General features: G+C 41.2%; 2 protein-coding genes across 2 annotated transcripts in view; one reads left to right on the forward strand and one right to left on the reverse strand.

The window, feature by feature from the left end:
• The window catches only part of SMYD3 (SET and MYND domain containing 3), an 805,331-nt gene that overhangs the window by 635,587 nt on the left and 142,852 nt on the right, over nt 1-26,892 (reverse strand). The gene's annotated exons all lie outside the window — the stretch shown is intronic.
• Nucleotides 13,134-13,818, forward strand: LOC133773809 (UPF0711 protein C18orf21 homolog). Its single transcript, XM_062211393.1, has one exon. It carries the CDS (start codon nt 13,149-13,151, stop codon nt 13,791-13,793), a length of 645 nt encoding a protein of 214 aa, XP_062067377.1. The 5' UTR covers nt 13,134-13,148; the 3' UTR covers nt 13,794-13,818.

The following is a 26,892-nucleotide window of genomic DNA, read 5'->3' on the forward strand; positions in this document are numbered from 1 at the left end:
ACACTAAACAACAGACAGTAAGAGAAGAATATCCACAAGCAGCTGTATGCCCATACGTTAGCCCTGAAGAAAATGGACCTTCATTCATGTTACGCCCATTACATTATGAGTTACTTCTCTTGAGGGGGTAATGTTAAGGTAGTTAAGTAGAGCCTATATGTATACGAGGGGCCAAAGAAAAATGGGAATATTTTGTCATGGAACAAGAAAGCAAGCCCTGAAAGCAAACCAGCATTTGTATATCAAAAAGTCTTGTCTTGGAGCTGCCATTTGGGAACCAGTTCAATTCCTAGCTGCTACAATTATAAACCAGCTCCCTGATACTGTGCCTGGAAAGGGAGTGGAGGATGGTCCAAGTACTTGGGCCCCTGCCACCCACATGGAAGACCAAGAAGACGCTCTTCGCTCCTGGCTTCAGCCTGGCTCAGCCCCAGCTGTTGTAGATATTGCATGAGCGAACTAGCAGATTGAAGGGTTCTCTATCTCTCTTTCCCTCTCTCTGTAACCTTGCCTTTCAAACAAATAAATAAATATTAAAATGAAATAAAAATAAATTAGTGAGAGTAATGGTACTATTTTACATTTTCATAAATATCTTTAGAGTCTGGCTTACTTAAAGGCAATTATATTATCATTTATGTTCATGTATTTAATCTGTTGCAAAGTAGCTTCTAGAAAACTCTACTGGAAACTCAGAAGAGAATGAATGAAAAAACAAGCAATACCAAGCTATTGCTATAAAAAGAGTTTTCACAAAGATCCCTAAAAGGACCTTAAAGGAACTGCTCTTGCCACAGAGGTTCCCCAGACCTCATTTTTATTCTGTTGCTGAAAGTGTTCACTTAACTTGAAGTAGACAGTTAAACTGTGAGAATGCACAACTTGAACAATTCCTCATACTGACAGTTTCTACAAAGTGGCTATAGAAAGTTAAATTCCCGCAAGGAAACCTTCCTTAAATCTATATCCTCCAATACTTTCTGGTCAAAAAAATTTACCTTTAGATTAATATGTAATATTTTCACATTTTAAGGATACCATCTAACTTTTCAACTCATATACATAGCTTCAGCCAATGTCCTCAGACAGTAAGCCTTTGTTTCCTATCTTTTCTTTGTGATTGGAGTCTTCCAAGGCCCCTCTTCCAGTTCTTTATACAGGATATTTTATATCATCATGAGCCATAGTTATCCTACCATGCAACAAAATACCAAAAACCAGCCTCCCCTTCTACCCTTCCCAGCTTCTAGCAATCACTATTTTAAAATAAGATAAAATATATATAATAACATAATATATTATTATTAACTTCCACATATGAGACAGAACATGCAGAATTTATCTTTCTGAGTCTGGCTTATTTCACTTAACATATAAAGATCTCCAGCTCCACCCATTGTGCTGCTAAAGTCAGGATTTCATTCTTTTCTATGGTAGACTACAACTATGTTGCATATACATACATATATGCACACACACACACATCTTTATTCATTCATCTGTTGGCGGACACCTAGATTACTTCTCTATCATGGCAATTGTGAATAGTGCTGTAATGCACATGAAGGTGCAGGGATCTTTTTCATATGTTGACATCATTTCCATTAGATATATATTCAAAAAGGGGCATGGCCAGATCAAACAGTAGATCTACTTCTAGTTTTCTGAGGGATCTCTATAACTATTCTTCATTTTGGCTCTACTAATTATATTCCCACCACCAGTGTGTAACAGTTCCCTTTTATCCTTACCTTCACCAACATTTGTTATTTTTTTTCTTTTGGACAACAGCCAAAACTGGACTGAGATGATACCTTTTTGTGTTTCTGATTTGCAATTCTGTGAATGGTTAGCAATATTGAACATTTTTTTTGTGTATTTGTCAGTCATTTATGTTTTTTAACTATCAGTCACTTTACTTACTACCAATATGATGGGTGTGAAATGTTATCTCACAATACTGTTACTAGGCATTGCTCTGATAAGTAGTAAAAATCCGACCATCTTTTCAGGTTCATTCACCACTCGTAGTTTATTTGTCAACTGCTTGGTCATATAACTTGTCCACTTTCTACTGAGTTTTTTTACTTTTTTTTTTTCTCCTTTTTCTTTTTTCTTTGACAGGCAGAGTGGATAGTGAGAGAGAGAGAGAAAGGTCTTCCTTTTTGCCGTTGGTTCACCCTCCAATGGCCACTGCGGCCAGCGCACCTCGCTGATCCGAAGCCAGGAATCAGGTGCTTCTCCTGGTCTCCCATGCGGGTACAGGGCCCAAGGACTTTGGGCCATCCTCCACTGCACTCCCGGGTCATAGCAGAGAGCTGGCCTGGAAGAGGGGCCACCGGGATAGAATCCGGCGCCCCAACTGGGACTAGAACCCGGTGTACCGGCGCCACAAGGTGGAGGATTAGCCTGTTAAGCCACGGCGCCGGCCATACTGAGTTTTTTTTAAATTGAGTTAAATCCCTTCTTGAGTGCATGCTCTATAATTAATTTCTCTCAGATTATGTCTGTATTTATTCCACAACTGGTACTAAAAGAGAATACAGTAGTTAAATCATTAACACTACAGACATATGGCTGGGAATTGAGTTTTAGTTTACCAAATAAGTACCTATGTGATACTAAGCAATTTAACCTTTCTAAACCACTGAACTACAATGAGTAATAGCATTAGTTGAGCACTCATTTTTTAGAAGATGTCTGGTTGGGCCAGTGCTGTGGCATAGTGAGTAAAGCCACCGCCTGCAGTGCCGGCATCTCACGTGGGCACTGGTTCAAGCCCCAGCTGCTCCACTTCCGATCCAGCTCTATGCTATGGCCTGGGAAAACAGCAGTAGATGGCTCAAGTCCTTGGGCCTCTGCACCCACATGGGAGACCCAGAGGCAGCTCCTGGCTCCTGGTTTCAGATGGGCGCAGCTCTGGCCGTTGCGGCCAATTGGGGAGTGAACCAGTGGATGGAAGACCTCTCACTCTCTTTCTGCCTCTGCTTCTCTCTGTGTGTAACTCTGACTTTCAAATAAATAAAAATAAAAATCTTTTCAAAAAATGTCTGGTTTTTTATTTTTATATTAGGCATACTGAACTGGTAAATCTATGTAAATATTACAAAACTCAAAAAACATCTGAAATCTGGAACACATCTGGTCCCAAGCATTTTGAAAAGGGATACTACCAACCAACATTTTATGGCTTTAATGAGAATTAAATAAAATATGTAAAATATTTAGCATCATTCTTGTTTCACAGGAAATGCTTGGTAAATATTCCTTTCATCATATTTTATTACTATGTTAAATATTTTTCACTAAACTCTCAAAGTTTTGAGATAACATTTGAAACATCTCAGTACTTGGGTAGGAATATATTCACATATTAAAAACAGTTTAACATCTAAAAGCTCCATATTTTATAAACCCTTGAGTGTTTATAACCCTGAGATTATTTTCCTGTATTATTTCCTGTATATTTTCCTGTATTATTTCCTGTATTTTTCAGGTCCTTTATATATCTAACTATGAGAAATTACTGTATCAAAGTTTAGTAACAATACATACAACTAGAAATTCTTTATTGAAATAATCATCAATAAACCTAAATGATAACTCTCTGCCTGAAAGCAGTCAAATATGAATACAGTAACAATGAATATAGTATTTTTGAGGAAAAAATCATTGACAAACTTGAGTCTTAAAAGTTCTGGAGGGGTCAGCACTGTGGCGTTGTGGGTAAAGCCGCCGCCTGCAGTGCCAGCATGCCATACAGGTGCCGGTTCGAGTCCTGGCTGCTCCATTTCCCATCTAGCTCTCTGCTATGGCCTGGAAAAGCAGTACAAGATGGCCCAAGTCCTTAGGCCCCTGCACCTGTGTGGGAGACCTGGAAGAGGCTTCTAGTTCCTGGCTTTAAATCAATGCAGCTGCAGCCATTGTGGCCAACTGGGGAGTGAACCAGCAGATGGAAGAGCTCTCTGTCTCTCCTTCTCTCTCTGTGTAACTCTGACTTTCAAATAAATAAATAAATACAGCTATTTAAATGTATTAAAAAAAATTCTAGAAAAATCAATGTCCCCAACTATATAGACAGAAAACCTTTTTATATTTTTTCTTAAGAAAAATCAGTGATAACACAGTAGCATTACATATTTTTAAATATTTATTTATCCATTTATTTATTTGAAAGCAGAGTGGCAGAGACAGAGTAAGAGAGAAAGAGAACTTCCATCCACTGGTTCCTCTCCAAATGCCCACAAAAGCCAGGGATGAGCCAGGCTGAAGGCAGGAATCAGAAACTTCATCTAGGTCTCCTAAATGGATAGCAGGAACCCAAGTATTTGGAGCATCATCTGCTGCCTCTCAGACACATTGCTGAAAGATGAATCAGAAGCAGAGGAGTCAGGACAAAAAATGGTACACCAATACAGGACATAGGCATCGCAAGCAGTGGTTTAACCTGCTGCACCAAAATACCCAACCTTTCATTTTTATTTTTCAACCTTGATGACAGGGACTGTCAAGAAAATCTTAATGCATCAACTTCATCTTGTCCCTGCCCATCAGACTGCTACAGAAAAAGAAAAGATAACTCTTCTCATCTAAGGTAACCCATTTAACTAAAAAGCAATCTCCCTATGTATGGTTCATTTATAATAGTCCTCAAAAGACAGAAATTGGTAACTTGGTAACTGATCAACCTTGACTAAACTAAAAGAATCAAAACAGCATAAATTAAAACATCTATTTTCTTTCAGGGAAAATTATTAAGAAAACAATTTTTGAAATATCACTGCTTAAATACTTTTTAAAATTTATTGATTAATTTTAACCGGCAAATTTTAATTATCATTTGAAGATCTCTTCTTGAATTCACATTCTTCCCACTATTATGCCTCTCTCTTTTACTGGGCCCGTATATATCACTAATGACCTTTCTGTACCAGAGACTGTGGGTGGTTCTAGAGATACAGGGATCAATGAAACATAGTTCTTACTCTCAAGAGGTGTAAACACTATAACAGAAGCAGGATAGCAGTAACAGCAACCAAGGCTGACAAGCACCTATTATATGGTATAGATATTTGTGCTAGAGTAATAGTTCTCAGTCATCACAAGCTCGAGGATGTAGCCATGGGATAAGGTAGCAAATACAAGGTAAAGGCAAAGATAATTAGAAGTGGATCTTCAATTCACTGAGAATGATACCAGAATAATGATGAAGAAAGAAAAAGTGAGCTATGGATGTTAATGAATAGCTGGAAGGTAAAGCAATGGAGAATGTACTGGCAAATACTTCAAAGAAGTGGGCAGTTTTGAGGTAAAAGATAAATGAAATAAAAAGCAGCAAGAGGAACAAGATAGATACGCTCTGATTCTCAAGATCCTAGGCAACTTAGGATAAGAGAAGAAACAAGCATTCCTTGGAAGTGTAGGAAGCAGTCTCCTTTAGGGTGAGCCAGAGGGGGAAGCATCTGGCATAGCAGTTATGGCAGTAGGGATGTCCACATCCCATATCATGTGCCTGTGTTCAAGATCCCAATTCCAGTTAACTGCTGATGAACATCCTGGGAGACAATAGTAATGGCTCAACTGAATCCCAACCACCTAAATGGGAGACTTGGATTGAATTCTCTGCTCCAGGCTTTAGCCTGGGCCAGCCAAGGCCATCATGGAAATCTGAGGAATGAATCAGCAGATGGGATTACTCTCTAATTCAATTTTTTTTTTTTTTTTGACAGGCAGAGTGGACAGTGAGAGAGAGAGACAGAAAGAAAGGTCTTCCTTTACCACTGGCTCACCCCCCAATTGCTGCTGCAGCCGGCACACTGCGGCCGGCACGCTGTGGCTGGCGCACCACACTGATCCAAAGCCAGGAGCCAGGTGCTTCTCCTGGTCTCCCATGCAGGTGCAGAGCCCAAGCACTTGGGCCATCCTCCACTGCCTTCCCGGGCCCCAGTAGAGAGCTGGACTGGAAGAGGAGCAACCGGGACAGAATCTGGCGCCCCGACCAGAACTAGAACCCGGTGTGCCAGCACTGCAGGCGGAGGATTAGCCTATTGAGCCGCCGCACCAGCCTCTAATTCACTCTTGTTTACTCTCTCTCTCCTCTCTCGTTTACTCTCTCTCTCTCCTCTCTCTCCTCTCTTCTCTCTCCTTTCTCCTCTCTCTTCTCTCCTCTCTCCTCTCTCCTCTCTCTCTCTCTCTGTTTATACCTGTCAAATAAGTAACTTTACTTTGTAATGAAGAGTCACCAGAGTTCAGATAATACAAGAATATGAACAGAACCTTCACAGAAGACCCTGAGGATGCTGAGGCTTTCCTGATGATAGGCTATGCCCCAGAGGATAAAGGAAGAAAGGACAAGGCATGGGGGCAGATGAGATGGAGAAAGCGAGAAACTGAGTCAGATTAGTGGAGACACAGAGCTATCTGAGGCTGAGTCTGGTAATGATAGATGCTTTTGGATGTTGCCTGACTGGAGAGGAAATGCTCATTTACATGTGAGGAATTGGGATATACAGAAATCACAGCTTTCTGGAATCACATGCTACACTGACTTCATCTGATTCTAGAGCTACTCTTAACTCTTGTGCCACTGCCTCATTATAGGCCTCTTCAGTCAGTCAAGGCCTGAATCAAGGTAGGACAAGTGAAGAAACATGTAGGAAAATTGCTCTAATAAAGAATGAAGAATCATTTTGGAAAATAATATGGCCATTCCTCAAAAACAAAGTTATTATACTGTCCATCAATTATACTCCCAAGTTTTCATTTATCATTTTTCTTTAAAAACTTGTACATAACACAGCAGCATTATTCACACTAACCAAAAGAAAAAATCACTAAATGTTCACCAATTGATACATGAAGGAAAAACTACAGTAGATCCATACAGTGGACTATTATTTAGTCATGAAAGGAATAAAATATTGATATTTGCTACTACAAACATGAACATTAAAAATATCATGCTAAGTGAAAGAAGACAGTCACAAAAAATCACATATCATGTGAGTCCACTGATATTGAAATTCCCAGAATAAGACAAATCTATAGAGAAAGTAGATTAATGGTTGCCCAGAGATGAGGAGAAACAGGTTTCAAAAAAGAGGGAAATGTCTTTATATAGGTTCATAATTTATTTTGGAGGTGGTAAAAATATTTTTTAAAGATTTATTTATTTATTTATTTATTTAAAAGATAGAGTTATACAGAGAAAGGAGAGGCAGAGAGAGAGAGAGAGAGAGAGAGATCCTCCATCTGCAGGTTCACTCCCCAAATGGCTGCAACAGCTGGAGCTGCACTGATCCAAAGCCAGGAGCCAGGAGCTGCCTCTGGGTCTCCCATGAGGGTACAGGGACCCAAGCACTTGAGCCATCTTCTACTGTTTCCCCAGCCATAGCAAAGAGCTGGAAGTGGAGCAGCTGGGACTTGAACCAGCGCCCATATGGGATGCCAACACTGCAGCCGGTGCTTTTATCCATATGTGACAGCACCAGCTCCACGTAAAAATGTTTTAAAATCAATTGTGAAGGCAGGTGTTTGGCATGTGGTTAATAAGCCACTTGGGCACCCACACTCCACATCCAGGAGTGCCTAGGTTTGAGTCCTGGCTCCACTCTTCACTCCAGCCTCCTGATAATGATTCCCCTGGGAGGCAGCTGGTGATGCTTCAGGTAGTTTAGTCCCTGCTACCAACATGGGAGACCTGGAATGAGTTTCTGGCTTATAGCTTCAGCTTAGCCCCCAAACTGGTCATTCAGGTCTTTCAGAGATTGAACCAGCAGACAAGCCTCTGTCTTCTTTCCTCTCCCCTCCTTACCCTCCCCTCTCCTCTCCTCCTCCTCCTTTTCCACCTTCTTTCTTCTCTCTCTCTCCTCCTTTCAAATGAATAAACTCTTTAAGATCAAAAATTAAAGAAAAATTATGATGATTTCAAAACTATAAACATATGAAAAACCACAGATTCATACACTTTAAATTATATGACATGTGAATTCTATCTCAATGAAGTCATTACACAAAAATGACAACCAAGAGATGACCTAATTAGGTATAGTCTTCTGAGAGTTGAATAGTTTATTCTAATGTCTCAGAAAAAGCATGGGGGGGGGGGCATCTTTTCCTTCTAAGGTGAACACAGCCCTGTCTTTTGAAAGGAAAAGTAAGAGAACTTGTACACAATGGCTAAATCCCACATGGACAGATTCTAACCTCCCCCTGCCTCCTCTTCAGCTTGCCCCCCCACCCTTCACAATCTCTGAAACATTCTCCTACCTTCTACCTTCATATCAACTACAGAAGTGAGCAAGATTTATCCATGAGGAATAAAGAATGGTTGGGAAACTCCCAGCAATTTCTGGGAAAGGTTCTGCAAATAAAGGTTTAAAGGCAATCTGAGTAAGATCTCTTACTCTTGTATTAAGGATGAAGACATTTAGAAGAATCAGTAAACCTAGGATATATGCTTATAAACAAAAGAGCAGTTTTAAACATTTTTTAACATTTATTTATTTATTTTCATCTAGAGAGAGATCTACTATTCACTGGTTCACTCCCCATGTGCCTGAAACACCCGGGTCTGGGACAGGCTGAGGCCAAGAACCAGTAACTTCATCTTTTTCTCCCATGTGAGTGGCAGGGGCCCAAGCACTTGAACCATCATGTGCTATCTTCCAGGCACATTAGCAGGAAGCTGGACTGGAAGCAGAGGTGCTAGAACTTGAACCAGCACTACGCTAATGGGATGCGGCATCCTAACGAGTGGCTTAACTTGCTGAACCATATCACCAGTCCCCAAAGAGGAGATATTAAGTACTTCAACAAATATAGAATTATCATTATCAAATAACCATAGAATGGCAATGAAATGATTAAATACACTACCTGATGACAAAGAATGGGAAAGAGATGCAAACATTATCAGTGCTTTCGTGTAAATTATCATACATGAAGTCAAAACAAAGTATTTGGCTGGCACCACGGCTCACTAGGCTAATCCTCCAACTGCGGAGGATTAGCAAAAAAAAAAAGCATTTGAAGATGTCCTCATACCACAAAGGAAGACCAGTGAACTCACAATGATCGATAAATACTTACATGTGAAACGCACTTAGAGACAATTATTTTGATATGAATCCCCTTTGGTTTAAAAACATAATATCCTTAGGGCAGGTGTTGTGGCACAGCAGGTAAAACCACCACCTGTAACACTGCCATCCCATATGGCACTGGTTCATGTTCCAGATATTCTACTTATTTTTTTTTTAACAGGCAGAGTTAGACAGTGAGAGAGACAGAGTGAAAGGTCTTCCTTCCATTGGTTCACCCCTAAATGGCCGCTACAGCCGGAGCTGCGCCGATCCGAAGCCAGGAGCCAGGTGCTTCCTCCTGGTCTCCCATGCGGGTGCAGGGCCCAAGCACTTGGGCCATCCTCCACTGCACTCCCGGGCCACAGCAGAGAGCTGGACTGGAAGAGGGGCAACCAGGACAGAACCGGCGCCCCTACCGGGACTAGAACCTGGTGTGCTGGTGCCACAGGTGGAGGATTAGCCTAGTAAGCTGTGGCGCCGGCCAGATATTCTATTTATGATCCAGCTCCCTGCTGATGGCCTGGGAAAAGCAGCAGAAAATGAATCAAGTACCTGGACCCCTACTAACCACATGGGAGACCCAGGTGAAGCTCCTGGCTTCAGCCTGGCCCACTCCCAGCCTTTGTAGCCATTTGGACAGCGAACCAGCAGATGGGAGATATCTCTCTCTATATATATATCTCTTCCTCTCTCTCTAACTCTGAATTTCAGAGAATTAAATATATGTTTTAAAAAAGAATTAAAGAATACTAATATCCTTGAAACTGCAGGAAGCAAAATTTAAAGATACTGCATGAAACAAAAGCTGTCATGATGCTGCTTTTAGGAAGATGGTCAAAATGGCCCTGCTCTGTAAAAGTTAGTCAGAATGCCTTTACACACACAAACACACACACACACGCAGTGTCATGTTACATCAAATGGAGTAACAAAGAAACCAACCAAGAGAAGTATAGCATTCAAGTCATTCTAGTTACTTAATAAATTGAAAACTAAAAATTCGCAGTTAACATTTTATATAAAGTTGCTTATTTAAAATTGACAAAGGAAGCCCTAATTTATTTCATCACCAAGAATCTCCATATTCAAAATATCCAAGTCTTAGTAAAGCATGCATTGGCAAAGGGTACAGTAGTCCCCCATAATTTGTGAGGCAAATATTCCAAGACCCCAGTGGATGCCTGAAATTGCAGACAATACCAAAAACTCTATGTACTCATATACTGTGTATTCCCCTAAATATATACATCAATGATAAAACCTAGTTTGTAAATTAGGCACAGTAGGAGACTAATAATAACTACTCATAAAAGAGAATAATCATGGCTGGCGCCGTGGCTCAATAGGCTAATTCTCCACTTGAGGCGCTGGCACACCGGGTTCTAGTTCTGGTCGGGGCGCCAGATTCTGTCCCGGTTGCCCCTCTTCCAGGCTAGCTCTCTGCTGTGGCCCGGAAGTGCAGTGGAGGATGGCCCAAGTACTTGGGCCCTGCACCCCATGGGAAACCAGGATAAGCACCTGGCTCCAGCCTTCAGATCAGCGCAGTGCGTTGACCGCAGCACGCCGGCCACAGCGGCCATTGGAAGGTAAACCAACGGCAAAGGAAGACCTTTCTCTCTCACTGTCCACTCTGCCTGTCAAAAAAAAAGAGAGAGAGAGAGAGAGAATAATCACAAAATAAAATATTATAAACGTTGCATGAATGTGCATGTGAGTGTATGTGTACTCTACTAACTTTTCTTCCTGTGGTGATATGAGATGACACTTGAAGCATGTTAAGGAGTCTCTTTAGCACATCTGATTTGCCAGCATCACTACTCTTTTGCTGTGGGGTCACAGTTACTTGGACACAATCACTGTGATACCACAACAGTTGATCTGATAACCAAGATAACTCCTAAGTGACCAGCAGGTATCTAGGTAGCATAATACAGCTCAGATACTTGGACAAAGAAATGATTCACATCCCAGACTGGACAGCAAGGATTTCATCACACTCCTCAGAAAGATGTGTAATTTAAAACCTACTGCTTATTATATTTCTCCATTTAATATTTATTCACTACGGTTGACCAAGGGTAAGTGAATCACATTACAAGGGAAGACTACTTTCTGGCCCAGGATTAGTAGGCATTGAAAATATCTGGTTGGGATGCTGGTTGAGATGCATGTCACATATCAAATTATCTGTGTTCAATGACCAGCTCTGCTCCTGACTGCAGTTTCCTACTGATGTAGACCCTGGAAGGTAAATGTGATAACTCAAGTGACTGGGCTCCTAAAAACCACATTAGAGATCTGGATTGTGTTCCCGGCACCCAGCTTCTGCCCCCAGCCCAGTCCCAGACATTGTAGGCATCTGGGGAGGGAACTAGCAGATGAATGTTCTGTCTCTCTCTGCCTCTCAAATAAATATTTTTAAAATCTAGATTGTAAGAAGAAAGATAAAAAGATTCCAAGGTATATAAGCAAGAATGATCAAGGGAAAAGCAAGCAGGAATAAAAGCTTAAGTGAGTATGAAGTTATTAATGTAATGCTACAGTACTTCCCAGGATTATAGACAGAATACCACATGTTTATTATTTTCTTAATAACTTGATATTCCTAAAATTTTTAAATTGCCTTTTTTTTTTGGACAGGCAGAGTTAGACAGTGAGAGAGACAGAGAGACAGAGAGAAAGGTCTTCCTTCCGTTGGTTCACTCCCCAAATGGCCACTACGGCTGGAGCTGCGCCGATCCAAAGCGAGGAGCCAGGTGCTTCCTCCTGGTCTCCCATGTGGGTGCAGAACCCAAGCACTTGGGCCATCCTCCACTGCACTCCCGGGCCACAGCAGAGAGCTGGCCTGGAAGAGGGGCAACCGGGACAGAACCAGCGCCCTGACCAGGACTAGAACCTAGAGTGTCAGCGCCGCAGGAGGAGGATTAGCCAAGTGAGCCGTGGCGCCGGCCCTAAATTGCCTCTTAATGTCATATTTTTTACACAATGGGGCAATTTTGAAATGAGGGTAACAAGTAAGAATCAAAAATGCCTTTAAAATATGTTCCATATGGAAGCAAGCTTTTAGTCCAGTGGTTAAGATGCTTAGGTCGTACACAGGAATAACCGCATCCAATTCCCAGCTCAAACTCCTGACTCCAGCTTCCTGCCAATACAGACCTTAGGAGGAAGCAGTGAAGATTCAAGTAATTGAGAACCCTGACATCTCTTTGGGAAACATGGACTGTGTTCCAGGCTCCCGGCTCTGGACAAGCCCCAATCCAGCCACAGCCACTGCAAGCATTTGGGAAGTGAGTCGTTAGACCTCTCTCTCTCTCTCTCTGTCTCTCTCTCTCTCTCCCTCTTTCTCTCTCTCTCTCTCTTTCTCTCTCTCTCTCTCCCCTTTCTCTGTCTCACCCTCCTCCCTCAAAGTAAAAAATGTAAAAAAAAAAAAAAATTAAGGACAGCTCTACCATATGACCCAGCTATGGCACTTCACAGTATATATACCCAAAAGAAATGAAATGAGCATATAAAAGAAATACCTGCACTTCTATGTTAGTTGCAGTACTATGAACAATAGCCAAGACATGGAACCAACCTTGGTGTCCATCAATGGATAAACAGAAAAAGAAATAGTGTGTGGGTGGTGGCAGTGGTGGGGTGTATGGGATAGGGTGGGAGGAAGGTGTTTGGTACTTAAAACTCTTGTTGACATATCCATATTCCATACTGGAGTACCTGGATTTGATAGCACCTTGGTTCCTGATTCCAACTTCCTGTTAATATAAATTCTAGGAGGCAGCATAATTATTCAAGTAATTGGGTCACCGCCACCCATATGAGAGACCTGGATTGAGCTTCCAGTTCCTGGTTTCAGCCTTGGCCCAGTCCCAGCCACCACAGGTATCTGGAGAGTAAACCAATGGATAGGAGAGCTCTCTCTTGCTCACTCTCTCTCTCTCTCTCTCTCTCTCTCTCTCCCCTTCTCAAATAAATTCAGAAAAAAAATATAGTACAAACATACAATGGAATAATATTCAGTGATAGGTCTCCTTTCCCCACCGGCCTGCTGCTGCGGCGGCGATGAGGCAGAAGCACTACCTGGAGGCCGTGGCGCGGAAGCTGCACTATTCCTGCCCAGGCCAGGCTCGCTATCTGCTCTGGGCCTATGGTTCGTCCCACGATAAGAGCAATTTTGAAGAAACATGTCCATACTGTTTCCAGCTGTTGGTTCTGGATAATTCTCGAGTGCACCTCAAACCCAAGGCCAAATTGACACCTAAAATACAGAAACTTCTTAATCGAGAAGCAAGAAATTTTACACTCAGTTTTAAAGAAGCAAAAATTTTGAAAAAATACAGAGACTCCAAGAGTGTATTGTTGGTTACTTGTGAAACATGCAACAGAGCAGTTCAGCACCCCGGTAAAAGTAGAAGCTTCCTGCCAGCACTGAAGAGCAGCCCCAGCACTCCACTGAGTAAGCTCAGCCAGGAGATAACAGAGAGAAGGACTCCAAATGCAGTAAACCTTACTCTGTCTGCGTCCAGAGGCAAGAGCCCGGCACTGACTTTCAGAACACCCACATCTGGACAGTCAACACCTATTTGCTCCCCAAAGAATGTGAGCAGAACAAAAAAATACTTCTCTCAACTGAAGATGTTGCTCAGCAAGAGTGAATCCCAAGAGAACCCAAAGATGGACTTCAGAAATTTCTTGTCTTCTCTTTGAAGGCTGTTGTAAAAATATGTCTACACTAAAGTTAATTTTGAAGAAAAAAAAATTCAGTGATATAAAAGAATATTCTTGACATCTGCAGCAAAACAAATGGAATTGGAAATCATAATATGAAGGGAAATAAGCCAGACACAGAAAGATAAATACTCTATGTCCTCTATCACATGTGGAAGTTGAAAAAACACAGTTGATCTGAACTTAAAGTAGTGATTACTAGGGGTTGGGATGGGAGAAGGGAAGAAAGATGGGGGAAGTTGGATAACAGATACCAAAACACACTCTGATACAAATTAGTGCGTTCTGGTGTTCAATTAGCACAGTGCAATGACTACAGTTCACAATAATATATTTTATACTGTATAAAGAACTGGAAGAGGGAAGCTGCTAGGCTCCAAACACAAAGAAAAGGCAAGGAAACTGCCTAGGTTGATTGGTTTACACCATATATATGTGTTGAGATATTGTACTGCATCCCATAAAAATGTACAAGTATCACATGTTAGTCAAGTGACAAGTTTATTTTGGTACAAAAACCTTCACTATTCATGCATAAGTTTTTTTTTTTCATTATACTGTTTTCCATTAAATTCTTGAAGTATCTTCATAGAGATCAGAATATTCCAAAATAAGGAATTAATAACAAAGTTCCCAAGCCTGAGTCCTACTGCTGTAAAGAGACTGAAAAATAAACACAGCAACAATTAACTCACAATTCAGCTATGCTTTATTACAGAAGAGAGGCAATTTCATCACTTCTTGGGTGGAACCACCTGGAACAATCAGTCTTTTTTTTTTTTTTTTTTTTTTTTTTGGACAGGCAGAGTGGACAGTGAGAGAGAGAGAGAGAAAGGTCTTCTGTTGCTGTTGGTTCACCCTCTAATGGCCACCGTGGCCAGCACACTGCAGGAACCAGGTGCTTCTCCTGGTCTCCCATGCAGGTGCAGGGCCCAAGAACTTGGGCCATCCTCCACTGCACTCCCGGGCCACAGCAGAGAGCTGGCCTGGAAGAGGGGCAACCGGGACAGAATCCGGCGCCCCGACCAGAACTAGAACCCGGTGTGCTGGCGCCGCAGGCAGAGGATTAGCCTATTGATCCACAGCACCGGCCACAATCAGTCTTAATAAGAGGAAAGGGATTCCAACTTCCTCCATTTCAAAACAGAAGACTGCACTTCTACCACTATTCCCAAACAACCAATTCAGAACCGAATAGCATGGGTCTTAAAACATAACTGCTTGAGAGAAAGCAGCTCCAGACATATTAATACACAGACCCATGCATCTAGTCAAGTTCCAAGCACAGAAAACTGTATTACATTTTGTTCCATCATTGTGAAATTTCAAAGTCACCTGAGTAGCAACCTCAGTGCCAACATCACTCATGAAGTTCTATGGGAAATGTTTCGTTTTTCTTTTCCTTCAGTTATATGTCTTAACTACTTAAGATGGTACCTTTTGTACTGTGAAACGAATATAGGAGTAATTCTAACACAAATCTTCAAGCCTTCATCATCATTTATTCATCATCAGAAACTATAAATGCTTTTTGATTACCAGGCCGCAAAAAGCCTAAGGTCTAGTACAGGGGTGGGGAACTTTTCTTTTGCCTAAGGCCATTTGGATATTTCTAACATCATCTGTAGGCCACACAAAATTATCAACTTAAAAATTAACCTGCTATAGATTTATTTAATTTCAAGCCTCAATTGTAGTTGCCTTGGCAGGGCCAGACCAAACGATTTTGAGGTCCTTATATGGCCCATGGGCCACGTTTCCTACAACTGGTCTAGGAGGAAAAAAAAATACAATAAGATATGCCAAAAGTTTTAAGAGAGATACATACAAGATGCAGTGATGATAAACTCTACTGAAGAAAAGCTTTACAAGGGTTGATCCTTAAAGGTAAATAACAGTTATCTACCAGGCTCACAAGGCAAAGGAAGGCTATCTCAGGCAGAAGGAAAAATATGCGGAAAGATGCACAGTATATTCAAGGAACTGTAAGAAGTCCAGAATGACTGCATCACAGCATGAAGGAAGAAGATGCTACAGGCTGAGATTAATTACAAAGGCAGAGGTCAAAAGTGGGAGAAGAGCAGGCGCCACGGCTCAATAGGCTAATCCTCCGCCTTGCAGCACCGGCACACTGGGTTCTAGTCCCGGTCGGGGCACCGATCCTGTCCCGGTTGCCCCTCTTCCAGGCCAGCTCTCTGCTGTGGCCAGGGAGTGCAGTGGAGGATGGCCCAAGTCCTTGGGCCCTGCACCCCATGGGAGACCAGGAGAAGCACCTGGCTCCTGCCATCGGAACAGCGCGGTGCGCCGGCCGCAGCGTGCCTACCGCGACGGCCATTGGAGGGTGAACCAACGGCAAAAGGAAAACCTTTCTCTCTGTCTCTCTCTCTACTGTCCACTCTGCCTGTCAAAAAAAAAAAAGTGGGAGAAGAATGGAAAAGAAAAATCTGAGACTATAATATGCACAATTTAGGGGGGAAAAGCTGGTGAAACCACTCAGAGTCAAGAAATAGCAACCAGGATGAATACAGTTTTGTAATACGAATGTAATCAAAATTAATCTCATACCTGGGCCCTCTTTCTACTATTAGTAAATAACACATGACTAATTGCCTAGAACCCAGTCATGTTATAAAGAAGTAATCTTGAGACAATCATAGATTTTTCTAAAGATAAAACAGTCACACACCTTATACACTATCAGCTTTTAAGGTAATCCATATCATTTATGGATTTATAGCAACATGTCATCCTATAAACTCTATCAACAAGGCTACACATAAAACAGTCAATGTCCATAAATGTAGTAACTTGAACTTTAAAATTATTTGTGTAGGTGTTGGACCTATCAGTTAAGACTCCCATGGCTCATATCAGAGCTTGGGTTCAATATTCAATTTCTCTATTGACTCCAGCTTCCTAATAATGTGTACCCTGGGAGACAGCAGTGATGGCTCAAGTGACTGAGTTCCTGTCACCAAGAAGAGAGCCCTGAATTGTGGTCACAGCAGGCATATGGGAATTGAATTCATGGATGAGAACTCTCTCCATCTTTCTCTCTCCCCACCTGTCTCTCTCTGCCTCTCAAAAAAAGTAATTTCTCTTAAATGTTAAATTTTTAAAAATTACTGTGTGAACAAACATAAAATTAAAGCATAGATATTAATGATTCTGGGGCTGGCACTGTGGAATAGTAGGTTAAGCCTCCACCTGTGGCACCAGCATCCCATATGGTCAATGGTTCCTGTCTCAGTTGCTCCACTTCCAATCCAGCTCTCTGCTAATGGCCTGGGAAAGCAGTGGATGATGGCCCAAATCCTTGGGCCCCTGTACCCAGGAGGGTGACCAGAAGAAGCTCCTGGCTCCTGGATGCGAATCAGTTCAGCTCCATCCGTTGCAGCCATTTGGAGACTGAATCGGCCAATGGGAGATTCTCTCTCTCTCTCTCTCTCTTTAAATTTGACTCTCAAATAAATAAATCAAATCTTAAAAAAAAAAAAAGAAATTGAGGGTTCTAAGATGGCAGAATAGCGACAGTATGATTCAGCTTACACAGTGCAAAATTAATGTTTAAAAGGGGAAGAACATACATCCATAGGATAGAGCTCTGAAGGAACCTCAGCAGGAGACCCAGTGCAAGCAACAGAAATACTCCAGACCTGCACAGAAGGAGCAAATAAACAACAGAAAACAACAGAAGCTTGGATCCCAGGAGGAAGACGCCTGACCTGACAAAGTGAGAGAGAAATTCACAGGCCCACAGCACTGCTGAAACAGCTGGAGGGAGAGCTTGGTGAACTGCTTTTAAAGTTCCATGTAAATCCCTAGAAGAGAAGAGGCGGAAGAAAGAAAAAAAGGAGAAGGAAAAAAAAAAAAAGAGAGAGACTGTGCATCCCTCTCCCTCCCCCACCCTCTGCAACCAGCAGGGGAAGGGCTCAGGGGCTCACGTCTTTTTTTTATTATTATTTTTAGTTTTTGGACACAGGCAGGTAGCTGCCACTCCACCTCCCATGCACATGTCCAACAATAAATACCACAGGTCACACCCTACCCAATAATCAACGAGGGACACAACAATTCAGAAGAATTCCTTCCCCCTCCATGCCAGTTGCACAGCAACAGGAAGGGAAGGGAAGCTTCAACTGTGGGACTCTCCTACCCACAACAGCACCATTAAGAAGTGAAGGGCTGCAGTGGGCAGGCAGTTTATGTGCCTGCGGACCACAGATCTAACCAGAGGGAAAAAACCCACTCCACCCCCCCAGACACCGAAGCTGGTTGGGAAGACTACACACAGACAGCAGCTCTGGGAACACCTGAGTTTCCTTACAGACAGGACTAGCTAGCGGGGTGGAGTGGTCCCACTGACAATCCACAACCCAGAGAGCCTAGGAGCTGAGTCTGAGTAAACAGTGACCACATAAGAGGAGACAGAGCGCCTCTCTGCTGGTGTAGGAGCCCAAGGTTTTGAGCCATTTTCTACTGCTTTCCCAGGCCATAGCAAGGAGCTGCATCAGAAGAGGAGCAGTCGGGACTAGAACCAGCGCCCATATGGGATCCTGACGCCGCAGCCAGAGGATTAACCTTCTGTGCCACAGCGGTGGCCCCAATTTCCTTATTCTTATTTCTTGAATATTTTCCTTTATTCTATGGAATTTGTTCTGGTGACTCTTGTTTTTGGTCTGTGTCTCTGTGGCCTCATGGGATGTCTACACTTTCAATGAATACTAAGAGGTATGTGCTGGGTATGGCCAGGGTGCTCTGTTCAGTATTCCAGGGTAGGGCAAGTCTCAACAAATTAAAAAAAAAAATCAAAATCATAACATGCATCTTTTCTGACCACAATGGAATGAAGTTGCTAATCTCAACAATTCAGGAATCTCTAGAACATATGCAAACACATAAAGACTGAACAACATGCTCCTGAATGAACACAGTAGGTCACAGAAGAAAACAAAAGAGAAATAAACTACTGGAAACAAATGAAAACAACAATCAACATATCAAAACTTATAGGATATAGCAAAAGCAGTATTAAAAGGAAAGTTTAGGCTGGCGCCGCGGCCCACTAGGATAATCCCCCGCCTGCGGCACCAACACCCCGGGTTCTAGTCCTGGTTAGGGCGCTTGATTCTGTCCCGGTTGCTCCTCTTCCAGTCCAGCTCTCTGCTGTGGCCCGGGAAGGCAATGGAGGATGCCCCAAGTGCTTGGGCCCTGTACCTGCACGAGAGGCCAGGAGCGCCGGCCGTAGCAGCCATTTGGGGGGTGAACCAATGGAAGGAAGACCTTTCTCTCTGTCTCTCTCTCTCACTGTCTAACACTGTCAAAAAAAAAAAGGAAAGTTTATAGCTATTAGAGCCCATATCAAGAAATTGGAAAGGCACCAAATAAAAGAGCTATCAATGCATCTCGAGGACCTAGAAAAACAACAGCATACCAAACACAAAAATAGGAGAAAATATAATAATTAACATTAGAGAAGAAATAATAAACAAAATCGAAACCAGTAGAACACAAAAGATCAGCAAAACAAAGAGCTGGTTTTAAAAAAAAAAAAATTTTGACACACCATTGGCCCAACTAACTAAAAACAGAAGACCCAACTTAATATAATTAGAGATGAAAAAGGAAATGTAACAACAGATCCCACAGAAATAAAAATCATCAGAAATTACGACAAAGAGCTGTATGCTAGCCGGCGCCGTGGCTCAACAGGCTAATCTTCCGCCTTGTGGCGCCGGCACACCGGGTTCTAGTCCCGGTCGGGGCGCTGGATTCTGTCCCGGTTGCCCCTCTTCCAGTCCAGCTCTCTGCTGTGGCCCGGGAGTGCAGTGGAGGATGGCCCAAGTGCTTGGGCCCTGCATCCAATGGGAGACCAGGATAAGCACCTGGCTCCAGCCTTCGGATCAGCACAGTGCGCTGGCCGCATCACGCCAGCCACGGCGGCCATTGGAGGGTGAACCAACGGCAAAGGAAGACCTTTCTCTTTGTCTCTCTCTCACTGTCCACTCTGCCTGTCAAGAAAAAAAAAAAAAAAAAAGAGCTGTATGTCAACAAAATGGGAAACCTAGAAGAAATGGACAGACTTCTGGACACACATCCACTACCTAAAATGAGCCATGAAGACATAAAAAATCTAACAGACCAATAACCTAAACAAATATCGAATCAGTAATAAAGAGGCTCCCAACAAAGAAAAGCCCAGGACCAGATGGCTTCACCACTAAATTTTACCAGACATTTAAAGAAGAACTAATTCTAGTTCTTCTCAAGTTAGTCAAAACAATTGAAAGGGAGGGAATCCTCCCAAATTTTTTCAATGAAGCCAGCACCACCTTAATTCCTAAACCTGAAAGATACTAATTTCCCTGATGATTATAGATGCAAAAATCCTCAATAAAATTCTAGTCAACTGAAACCAACAACACATCAGAAATACCATTCACCCACACCAAGTGGGATTTATCCCAGGTATGCAGGGATGATTCAATATTCCCAAATCAACTAATGTGATGCAATATATCAACAAACTGAAAAACAAAAATCATATGATTATCTCAACGGATGCAGGAAAAGTATTTGACAAAATACAACACCCTTTCATGATGAAAACTGTAAGGAAATTGAGAATAGAAGGAACATTTCTCAACACAATCAAGGCAATTTATGACAAATCCATGGCCAGCATTCTACCGAATGAAGAAAAGTTGGAAGCATTCCCACAGAGATCCAGAACCAGACAAGGATGCTTACTCTCACCAATGCTATTCAATATAATCCTGGAAGTTTTAGCCAGAGCCATTAGACAAGAAAAAGAAATCAAAGGGATACAAATCATCCCTAGTTGCAGATGACATGTTTCTACATATAGGAGATCCAAAAGACTCCACTAAGAGACTATTGGAACTCATAGAACAGTTTGAAAAATTAACAGGATATAAAATCTACACAAAAAAATCAATAGCTTTCGATACAAAGACAATGCTAAGAATGAGAAAGAACTTCTAAGATCAATCGCATTCACAATAGCTACCAAAAAAATCAAATATTTTGCAGTAAATTTAACCAAAGATGTCAAAGATCTCTATGAGGAGAATTACAAAACATCAAAGAAAGAAATAGAAGAAGACAAAAAAACATGGAAAAAATCTTCCATTTTTGTGGATTGGAAAAGTCAATATCAACAAAATATCCATACTATCTAAAGCAATTTACAGATTCTATGCAATACCAATCAAAATACCAAAGACGTTCTTCTCAGATCTAGAAAAAATGATGCTGAAATTCATATGAAAACACAGGAGACCCCAAATAGCTAAAGCAATATTATACAACAAAAACAAAGCTGCAGGCATCACAATACCAGATTTCAAGACATACTACAGGGCAGCTATAATCAAAACAGCTTGGTAATGGTACAAAAACAGATGGATAGACCAATGGAACAGAATAGAAACGCCAGAAATCAATCGAAGCATCTACAACCAACTTACCTTTGTCAAAGGAGCTAAAATCAATTACAGGAGCAAGGACAACCTCTTCAACAAACAGTGCTGGGAAAACTGGATCTCCATATGCAGAAGCATGAAGAAAGATCCCTACCTTATACCTTTCATTCAAATCCACTCAACATGGACTAAAGACTTAAATCTATGACAAAATACCATCAAATTATTAGAACACACTGGGGAAATCCTGGAAGACATTGGGCATAGGCAAAGAGTTCTTGAAAAAAAGACCCCAGAGGCACAGGCAGTCAAAGCTAAAATTGAAGAATGGGATTACATCAAATTGAGAAGCTTCTTCACTGCAAAAGAAACAATCAGAAAAGTGAGGAGGCAACTGACAAAATGGGAGAAAATATTTACAAACTATACAACTGATAAAGGATTAATAACCAGAATATAAAAAGAGATCAAGAAACTCCACAACGACAAAACAAACAACCGAGTTAAGAAATGGGCAACTCTGGCCTCAGAATCAGCCTTTAAGGCATTCGGATATGGCTGAAGAGCCCATGAGAGTATTGTAGGCATGGAATGCCAAGACACTCTGGAAAAAAAAAAAAAAAAAAAAAAGCCCTAAATTTTTTTTAGAAAGATCTCTGCAAGTGAGATCCCAGTGGAAAGAACGGGGCCATCAAAGAAGGAGGTACCTTTCTCTGAAGGGAGGAGAGAACTTCCACTTTGACTATGACCCTGTAGGAATAAGATCGAAGTCGGAGAACTCAAAAGGCTTCCATAGACTTGGCAACTCATGACTAGAGCCTAGGGAGATTACTGACGCCATAAACAAGAATGTCAAATTGTTAAGTCAACAACAGGAGTCACTGTGTACTTATGTCTCATGTAGGATCTGTCCTTAATGTGTTGTCCAATGTGAAGTAATGCTATAACTAGTACTGAAACAGTATTTTACACTTTGTGTTTCTGTGTGGGTGCAAACTGATGAAATCTTTACTTAATATGTACTAAATTGATCTTCTGTATATAAAGATAATTGAAAATGAATCTTGATGTGAATGGAATGGGAGAGGGAGTGGGAGATGGGAGGGGTGTGAGTGGGAGGGAAATTATGTGGGCGGGGGAGACATTGTAATCCATAAACTATACTTAGGAAATTTATATTTACTAAATGAAAAAATAAATTTAAAAAAAACTAACAAAAAAATTTTTTGAGGCCCACAAACAATCAATAAATAGCATATAAGGAAAAAAAAAAAAAAAAGAAATGGGCCAAAGACTTAAGCAGACATTTTTCAAAAGAGGAAATCCAAATGGCCAACAGACACATGAAAAAATGCTCAGGATTGCTATCTGTCAGAGAAATGCAAATCAAAACTACAGTGAGGTTTCACCTCACCCAGTCAGAATGGCATTCATATAGAAATCAACAAACAACAAATGCTGATGAGAATATGGGGGAAAAGGTATGCTCATCCACTGTTGGTGGGAATGTAAGCTGCTAAAGCCACTACGGAAGGCAGTATGGAGATACATCAGAAACTTGAATATAGATCTATCATATGACCCAGCCATCCCACACCTGGGAATTTACCCAAGGGATATAGAAATCAGCTATCTGTATCTCCATGTTTACTGCAGCTCAATTCACAATAGCAAAGACATAAAATCAATTCAAATGCCTATCAACTGAAGACTGGACAAAGAAAGTATGGGATATGTACACCATGGAATACTACATAGCAGTTTAAAAAAATAAAATCCAGTCATTTGCAACAAAATGGATGAAGCTGAAAAACATCATACTTAGTGAAATAAGCCAGTCCCTACAGAACAAATAACTATATGTTCTCCCTGACTAATACCTAAAATGCACCCTGTAGAAGTGAAATTGACACTTTGAGGAGCAATGACATAAAACAATTGATTATTGAGGAATAGTTTTTTTTTGTCCTTTTTTTTATCATTTTACTTACCCTTTTTTTCTTTCATACTAATCACTAAATTATTTAGTTAACATAGTTAACCATATGTGTACAATTTTAATTGAAAATATATCTTAGTTAAAAATAAGAGTGAGATTAAAAGGGGGAAGAGGAGAAGGGGCAGGAGTAGGGAAGGCAGGGAGGGAGGGCACAGAGGGAAGAATCATCATGACCCTAAAGTTGTAATCATGAAATGTATGACATTTATAACTGTAAAGCAGTATAGTTCTGCATAAATTCCTATGGACTTACTTCTAAATGTATAGTTTAAAAACTTGCCTTGGAATCCCAAATCCCCTTAAGCTAGGTGGTAAAAATAGAATTCTAAGTGTTATAGAGATCATATGGCTAGGAGTAAGTGTTAAAGTGATCATATAGATAGAATCAAGCATTAAAGTCATCATATAGATAGGACTAAGGGTTTGGTAATAAAAGAAGATAGAATTAAAAAGGAGTGAATGCTACAACATGAGAAGCAGTTCATACAGCAGATTTATAGAATGGCAATTGCCTTAAGTGGCACTCTGACCTCAGAATCAACCCTTAAGGTATTCTAATTTGGCTGGAATGTCCAGTGGAGCATTTCAAGCATGGAAATCTAAGATATCATGGCAAAAAATTTTCTACACGAAGGACTCTGTGGGTGAGACTCCAGTGGAAAGAAGCGGCCACCAAAAAAGGATGTACTTTCTTCTCAAGGACGGAAAGAGCTTTCACATTGCCTGTAGTCTTACAGAAATACTGAAGGTGTTTGTGGATCCAAAAGTGTGGGGTTTTTTAAATGAGGAGTCAGGATAGCCTTGCACTCCCACTTTTATTCAGAGAGTACTAACAATTCTATAAACCAACAGGCATGTAGGCAAGGTTATAAATCAACTTCAGGATCTGGTAAAAAGAATTCAGTCTGGTGGCCTAAGATAGAGATCATAGCTGTGTAATAAATCTTCAGAGACAGGTCCATTTAGATGCTTGTGAAAATTTACAAATTCCTGAAAACACCCCAGGTAACAATTAATGCCCATTAGCCCCCTGCTGCTCCCAATGCCACATTACTTTAGGGGCAGACAGAAACTTCAACCATCCTCTAATTGCAGAACAGTTTGCTATCTGAGAGACACTTATGCAGCATCTTTTACATCCCCCCTTTCTTTATTTTAAGCATAAATCTTAAGTTTCGAGACACTTTTGATTCAACTTCCTGATAATGTGCAATACGGGAGCCTACAGGTGATGGCTCATGTACTTGGGTCTCCGCCACCCAAATGGGAGACTGGGTTAAGTTCAGACTCCTGGTTTCAACCTAGCCAAGCCCTAGCTGTTGTGGGCATTTGGAGAGTGAACCAGCAGATGGGAGATCTCTCTTTTTCTCTTCCTTTCAAATAAAATGAAAATAATTTTTAAAAATTTTTTAAAAAACTTCCTATGACAGACTGCTGATAAATCAAAGACAAATTACTCTAACTGTGGCTGATTAAGGGTGGTCTTGATGCTACCTGGCCTTTTCAGTTCATCCCTGGCCCTGACTGAATGGAAACTACTAAGAGTAAAGAGTACAGAGCTAGCTGGTTAAGTCACAACTCAAACGAGATATAGAATTAGAATTAATTTTGGTGGAGAGCAATACACAAGGACTTAATCTGAAGTCTTCTTTGTTTGATTTCCTTCATCTATCTACCTTGAATTCAAATCTTCACTGCACTACACTTACTTTAAGAATTAGAGTCAAACTATAACTCTTTCTAATTATATTTTCTTTCCTCTCTTGGTCATATAATCCTGATTTTTCTAGCTAGTTCTATGTACTGACAGAATAAAAGACTCAGGTCAGAAAGATACAGTTGGGGCGGGCATGTGGACTAGCATTTAAGACACCTGCATCACAGATCAGAGTACCTGGGTTCAATGCTCACCTTTGGCACATGATTTCCATTCCTGTTAACACATACCCTAGAAGGCAGCAGTGACAGCTCAAGTAATTGGGTCCCTGCTACTCAAGTGGTAGACCTGGACTGAGTTCCTGGCTCCCACTTCCTGGCTTCAGTCACAATTCAGGGATATTGTGTGCATTTGAGAAGTAAACCTGTGGATGGGAATGCTTGCTCTCTCAAATAAATAAATAAAAATATTTAAAAAGAAAGATTCGGGTTGAAAATTTACTTCTACCTTTTACTAGCAATATGACCTCAGTAAAGTTACTTTTCTTCTTTGTATGTCCATTCTTAAACTTACTAACTGGAGATCAAAGCTCTCACGTGACAGTTACAGGAATTAAATGAGGCCAGCTCCATGGCTCACTAGGCTAATCCTCCCCCTGCAGCGCCAGCACCCCAGGTTCTAGTCCCAGCTGGGGTGCCGGATTCTGTCCCGGTTTCTCCTCTTCCAGTCCAGCTCTCTGCTGTGGCCTAGAAGGGCAGTGGAGGATGGCCCAGGTCCTTGGGCCCTGCACCCACATGGGAGACCAGGAGGAAACACCTGGCTCCTGGCTTCGGATTGGCACAGCGCTCTGGCTGGAGCGGCCATTTGGGGAGTGAACCAACGGAAGGAAGACCTTTCTCTCTCTCTCTCTCTCTCTCTCTCTCTCACTGTCTAATTCTGCCTGTCCAAAAAAAAAAAAAAAGAATTAAATGAGACAGCGTAAGTGATGGCTCCAGATACCTAGAAATAAGATATCAGTTCCCCTCTCCTCTCCCTATTGTAAATACTATACATACTATCTGCCTTGTTCCTCCTTCTATGAGGTATAGATAATATATCCCCTATCACTGTTATAATACTATAGGAGAAAATAAAAACAATTATATGAATACTAAACTAGGAATAAACCCAAAAGTCCACAGACAGGAAACAGATGATGTATTATCTATAGTATACAGTAGAATATCATTCAGCAGTGAAAACTGCATGTAATAATACAGATGCATCCTGAAAATGTAATGCTGAGTTAAAAAAAAAAAAAAGTCCCATAAGACTACATTCAGCAATGGTAGCAAATCACAGAGCTCAAAAACAAGTATGAGAGCCAGCACTGTGGCACAGTGGTAAAGTTGTCGCCTGTGGCGCAAGCGTACCATGTAGGAGCCAGTTCAAGTCCCAGTTGTTTCACTTCTGATCCAGCTCTCTGATATGGCCTGGGAAAGCAGTAGAAGATGGTGCAAGTACGTGGGCCCCTGCACCCATGTGGGAGACCCAGAAGAAGCTCCTGGCTCCTAGCTTCAGATTAGCCTAGCTAATCTGTTGCGGCCATTTGGGGAGTGAATCAGCAAATAGAAGACCTTTCTCTCTGTCTCTCCCTTTCTCTATCTGTAACTCAACCTCTCCAATACATAAATAAATCTTTTTAAAAAACTGTACATATGAAATACATGAAATTTGTTCTCTTTGTATAAATTAAAACAGGAAAAATTGTATTTTTTAAAAAGTATGTATCTATGTTCAAGTATATCTACAATTCTTTTATAAAACTAAGCATAAGAACATCTCAGATACTGATTCAAAATCAACATTCTTAGAAAAATGTACTTAAGTTTGGATACACACCTGAATTGGGATGTATACTACTCTATACATGGACATAAAAACACAACCAACCCTCTATTGTTCTATTGATGTCAATTTTCTTATTAAATAAAGTCA

The sequence above is a fragment of the Lepus europaeus genome, chromosome 14 (assembly GCF_033115175.1).
Source record: "Lepus europaeus isolate LE1 chromosome 14, mLepTim1.pri, whole genome shotgun sequence".
NCBI lineage: Eukaryota > Metazoa > Chordata > Mammalia > Lagomorpha > Leporidae > Lepus > Lepus europaeus.